At 31.2% G+C, this 5771-nt stretch overlaps 1 protein-coding gene across 1 annotated transcript; it reads left to right on the top strand.

Moving 5' to 3' along the window:
* The first annotated feature begins 1529 nt into the window (after nucleotides 1–1529).
* Nucleotides 1530–2212, top strand: LOC137806539 (ATP-dependent helicase/nuclease subunit). Its single transcript, XM_068606732.2, has 2 exons — nucleotides 1530–1683; nucleotides 1855–2212. The coding sequence occupies exons 1-2, from the start codon at nucleotides 1576–1578 to the stop codon at nucleotides 1948–1950; spliced, it is 204 nt and encodes a 67-aa protein (XP_068462833.1). The 5' UTR covers nucleotides 1530–1575; the 3' UTR covers nucleotides 1951–2212.
* The last annotated feature ends 3559 nt before the right edge of the window (nucleotides 2213–5771 follow it).

A 5771-nucleotide genomic window follows, 5' to 3' on the forward strand; every position in this document is an offset into this window, starting at 1 on the left:
AGTTTAATAAACTTGAACACAAAACTTCATTGTTTTTGTAATTTATTTCAGTGTAAGCAATTTTTTTTTTCAGTTTAGACAATTTTTCACGGATCAATTCAATTAAGATTAATTTGTCCATTTCTGATTCTAATTATTTTTCCTTGACATAGATACTTTTTATGCTTTATTGAGTGATTTTAATAAACAAACAAGTCAAAACTCACACACACATATATATACTATGAATCTAAAATACATCTATGAGGTCCATCTAACAAGATTTTTTATAATCTTAATAACAAATAAGGTCCAATTTTTTTAATTGAAAAATGCAAAAAAATCCTACAAACACTTAATACAAAATTACATAATTTATATTTTACACTCATAAAATAAATACCCTATTTATATGTGCAAAACAACAACAAAAAGGTTGCATGTAATGTAATATAAAGAAGAACAATAAATAAAAAATAAAAATAATAATTTTTAAGAAAATTCAACAATTGTTAATAAAAAATATAAATAAATAATTTTTATATTTTTATTTACTAAACAAATTTGCATAAAAAAATAGATTTTTCACCTAAAAGTTGAGCCACACATGTAATATTTTATAGTGAGAAAAAGATGTATACTGATTGGTTTAACTAAACAAGGCTTGATCAACATTAGTTTCAATTTTTTTTTTTATATTCAAGATAAGTTTAATTTGGAAAACATATTTGTGTTTATAACTATTAATAAGAATTAATATTTCAATACTTTTAATTTCAATTTTCATTCAAATAATTTTAAAAATTAAATACTTTTACAGTCATTTAAGAAATCAATTTGAAATTCTTTTACAAATATGAAAGGAAATCTATCAAGAGTTATTTGTTCTGATATCTCAAAGAAATAGCTGAAAAGAGAAATAATTGGTTAGAGAACAATTACTAGTGGCAGTTTTCCTTCACCCACAATAATGTTATGGAAAGACCAAAATATTTTTATTATTTTTTTAAAAACCCTAAAATACACTTTAACTGTATTTATTTTTTTCATTCTGTTTTATTCAATCCGAAAATTTTTTGGATTGGCACTTTCAGTAAAATTTTGGATCCACCAATCCGAATGTGAAAATATGTATTTCACGTTCAAAAATCCATCATTAAAAAAAAAACATTCCGGATCCACCAATACATAACAAAAGTATGCATTTCGGATCTCCCAATCCGTAACAGAATCAGGCTTCCGGATTCATCAATCAAGAAATCAATAATTTATGCAAAATTTGCTTCTGAAACACCCCTCATCCAAAAAAAAAAAATGAATCAGTCTGGGTTGATGAATTTGTAGCACACTCCCAGATCCGATTTCCGGTAACCATGGTGCCCTTTTTCAAATAAAAGATCAAGGCTAATTTCGGGATTAAAAAAATTGTGGGGGTGCAGGAAGAAAAACGTAGGGGTGCAGGAAGAAGAAGTCATTACTAGTTTATTCTGAAAATTGGGCCAGTGTAAGATATCCAAAAAAGAAAGCCCATACCATTAAACACTGATTCTGAAACTGAAACCATTCTCTGCACAAATCAAGAGTGAAACAACGACAATGAAACCTCCTTCTCAGAGATGGGGCTACATTCGAATCATGAGTGGTACAATCCTCGGAGGCGTCCTCGGATTCTACGTTATGCACCGTCTTGAATCTGACTACAAGGTTAGCATGCCATCACTCTCTTTTCTCTTCTCAATTGCTTCTTCTGCCTCTTCAATTTTATGGCTTTCTGAAGCTACCCAATGGAGCCTCGCTAGGATATTCTGAAACCCTTTTCCCATTCAAAAGATTTTTTTCATGTGTTTGATGTGGGTGTACTTGTGCTGTCTACAGGAGAGAATGAATGAGAGGCTGAGAAATTATGAGGCTGAATTGAGGAGGAAGAAGGACGAGAGATTGAACGAGTTTGAGGAATCCTCCAATTTATGAAAAATCGCGTTTTTTTATACTTTTTGATGTTCTCCTTTTCTTTCTACGTTTGATTTATGAGAAGAATTGGAAGAATTGTTTCTATGTATGCTAGAAGATTGTTCCTTTACCCTTTACATATACTGTTAAAAGTGCTTAAAGCCTCACTGTAAACCCAATTGTTTACTTCAACCCTAAGAACGAGATTTGCATAGTAGAAGATGAAGATTAAATGTATTATGTTTGAATATATGGCAATATCATGATTCTAATTCAAATCAAACCAATCCCGTTTCAGTGATTCAAAACACAAGCTATTAATAAATTATCCTATTAGTTTTCTGCAGCAGAAGTGCCAACCATTTTCTTCCTTTGCTTCACTCTTCCCTGTGCCCTCTCACCATATCATCTCCTCCCATGTTCCCACCAACGACAATTTCGATCAAGTACGACATGAAACCCTTTGATATGTCATTCTGTTTTATTACATCAATAAATTTGTTCAGGATCATTGTATATTTGAAGGGCTTCAGTGGTTTGTTCACCAATGTTACATGGATGAATGCTTTGTTATCATTAATGTAAAAGAGAAGGCGAATATACATGGTATGAGATAGACAAGGGGTATATGTTTTAGTGTAGCATGTGTAACAAGGGACTTGGTGAGGAGTAAGAGGTTTAAAAAACCTTGGAATATTTTGTTGAGATTCAACAATAAACCTTAAACTTAACAAAAGGTTAAAAAAAATCTCTATTAATTAAATTCATTTCCGGGGTTATATTAACCTTTTGTAGTCGCTGTTTTATATTTTTGAGTCTTTAGTCAATTTTAATCGGTAAAATCATCTTAAAACAGTTTGATTTTCATTTTATAATCTAGTTCAATCATGTTCCAAGTCATGTGCATCCAAATTTTTCATAAAAACTCCAATGTATGATAGGTTACCATATGTTTGACGAAATGTCTAGTTGTAGTTTGCAAATTGTTTAAGAAAATGCCTTAATAAAAAAATTTGTAGTGCGTTGTGCGCTTTTTAATTTATGTTCTTGAGTTCATTGACTTATTATTATACCATTAATAAGCTTCATAGAATCAGGTTTCATAATGTCTTCATTGTTTTGTTCAATTTCATTGGATCCTATAGGTTTCCATTCTCGTTGGAAAATTTGAGTAGAAATTTCACTGGATTGAAATAATTGTTTTGAGCTATTAACGCTATAAAATTGTATGAAATTTTATATTTAAGCACTTCAATCTATGTTTAATATTTAGAAAAAAAAATCATAAATAATAAAAGCCTGGATAATCAAGTGCTAGAAAAAAAATCTGGAAACGGTGTGCGATTTGCTCTCGGTAAAAACTTTATTTGGACGAGGTGTTTTTGCTCACATTTTCTTACGAAATTTTCATATATTGAGTTAGAAAACTGTGATAAAAATTGCAAACAATAAAACAAAAATTACATAAATTTGGGAATTAACGCGGCCTGAACCAATCTAGTTTGAATTTTGATTTTTAATCCACTCTAAAACTATTTTTAGGTTTCCTTTTGGTGTGCTATCTTTTATTTTGTGTGCCTTAATTTCTTGTTTGTCTAAATTCTTTTGAATTATTTGATTTTGTCATATATCAATTGATGTAATCCAGTTAGTCAAGAAGATGATCAAGGAGACAAGAGACACTTCCAATTTTGATCCGTCATCTCAGCATACAAGACAAAACCCCACCAAATATCGAAAGGACCTCAGCAGAAGGGGAATTGGGCATAGACCAGAAAATCAAATGTTCTTTCTTCTGATCTTCTTACAAGACAAAATATTTGTAAATAAATTGGCTCACTTTAGGGATCCAAATAGAAGAATAAGCTATAGTAGGTTTACATAGCATAAATAGGAGTGTACTTAGCAAAATGGGCTTGTTCCAAGCCCATTTTTCATGGCACATGCACCTAAAATTATGGTTTTTAACCTAACTTCTACAAACTATGCCTAAAGTGCAGTTTTGACCATGGTCAACACCCTACGCAACCCCTCTCCCCTTCCTTTTCTACCCTCTCTCATCTTGCTCTCCAAGTCACTCCTTCTCTCTCTCCATGTATTTGGAAATTGAAGTTGAATAGTAAAGAAACTCTGTAGGAGTATTTTGTGAGACTTGTGAGCTCTCATTTTTGGGTTTTATCTTGGGTGGGTAACATCTCAAGTGGCGTCTCTTTGCACCACTCATCTTGGAGTCCTCTCTTCTCCAAGTGGCGTGACATCTTTCTTTCTTCCTAAGCTCTCTTCATCTCTTCCACTTTTTTATCTTTCTTTGCACCCTCCATTCCATTCCTCTTTATACTTTCATGTTTGTCTCTTAAATTGTTAGTTATCTTTGCCTTATTCTCTTCAATTCCGCACCATTGCATCATTTTCACCATATAATTGTGTTTTTCTTTTTGTCCCTTAGAAGTGAACCTTCACACTTACTTAACCACTTGGTTAAGTTCGTGTCCAGTGGGGATCTTCTTTGATTCTCACCTTACATTGCTAAAAATAAAAAATCATAAACAAAGAGCAACCAATAAAATGCGCAATCCTAAAATCAACTCACATCATGTGGTATTCAAAGCATGATTTTAATTGTCCTAAATTCTGTTTTTGAATTTTTTTTTGTGTGATTTTTTTTTCCTTACCTCTTTTGCTTTAGTCTTATGTTCTTAGTGTTCCAGGAGTCTTTAAATCCATTTTGCTTATTTTGATTTTAATTGTGAAGAACTAAAAACAAATTAGAAGTTGTTTGAGTAGTGGTTGATTTAATTCCAAACATAGAATGCAAGTGTTCATATGATTTAAATCCAAACCCAACATCTTTTTTCGAAAATTGAAAAGTGAAATAACAACAAAAAATATGCATGCAAAAAGGATATGGAACTTATTAATCCATAAAAACAAAGACAAAAGAAATTGAGAGCATTCACATTTCAACCTTCACTTTGCAAATCACTAAAGAGGATTCTAAGTATATGGAAAATTGTGTTCATACTTGTGAAATTTAATCCTTCTTGCTTTCACAATTTCTAAGGACATTCAAACCTTCATAATTAAAGTTTAAGTAAGTTTCTTTGAGTCTTTTTTTTAAGTGTTTTTCTTGTTTGTCTTCTCTAAAGTTTTGTTACTATCCTTTTTCCCATTTGGTTTAGCTTTCTTTCTTTTAAGCTTTTCTTGCTTGTCTTTCAAATCTTTCTTAAATTTTGTTGTGGGGATCTTTGGTGAGCAAGTGTAAGAGCTTTGTCATCTTTCACTTGAAGTGTTTACTACCAATTGTAAACCTTGTTTTTAGAGTGCAAATCTTTCTTGAGTGCATTACAATTCTTCCCTCCTTTACTAAATAGCTGAGTGATACAAGTGAGTGAGTGGACAAGATTGTTATTTTTCACTAATTGTTTGTTTAGGGTTTCAGGTTTAAGATTTCTAGAATGTCTATAATACATTTCAGAATGTGTTTTCTGGAATAAATTTCCTGGAATGTATTCTAGAAAAAGCTTTCCAGAATGAGATCGAATTAAATGGGACATTTTGGTCATTTTATCTCTTTGATGGGGTGTGGGAAGAACTTTGACAAGTTGTAAGAAGAAACACCCTTATTGGAATAGTGAGTTATAGCTTCACTTTGGTGTTATGAGAAAGTTGGCCCATCATTTTTTTTTATTTTTTTATTTTCATTTTGTAATCCATTCTAATGCCTATCTTTAGGTGTTTCCTTTTTTTTGCTTACTTTCTTTGATAGCCTTTAATTTCTTGCTTGTCTTGAATTTTTTTAATAATCTTTGAGCTTGTCTCATCTCTAATCTCTCTTGAGTTTC

Source organism: Phaseolus vulgaris, chromosome 3, assembly GCF_051622355.1.
Source record: "Phaseolus vulgaris cultivar YP4 chromosome 3, ASM5162235v1, whole genome shotgun sequence".
In the NCBI taxonomy this organism is placed as follows: Eukaryota; Viridiplantae; Streptophyta; class Magnoliopsida; order Fabales; family Fabaceae; genus Phaseolus; species Phaseolus vulgaris.

What these genes read in the sequence shown, in the direction of transcription:
- LOC137806539 (XM_068606732.2), top strand. Translation starts at nt 1,576, where the DNA reads ATGAAACCTCCTTCTCAGAGATGGGGCTACATTCGAATCATGAGTGGT. An exon ending in GTCTTGAATCTGACTACAAG is followed by an intron (nt 1,684 to 1,854) that starts GTTAGCATGCCA and finishes TGCTGTCTACAG; the next exon opens with GAGAGAATGAATGAGAGGCT.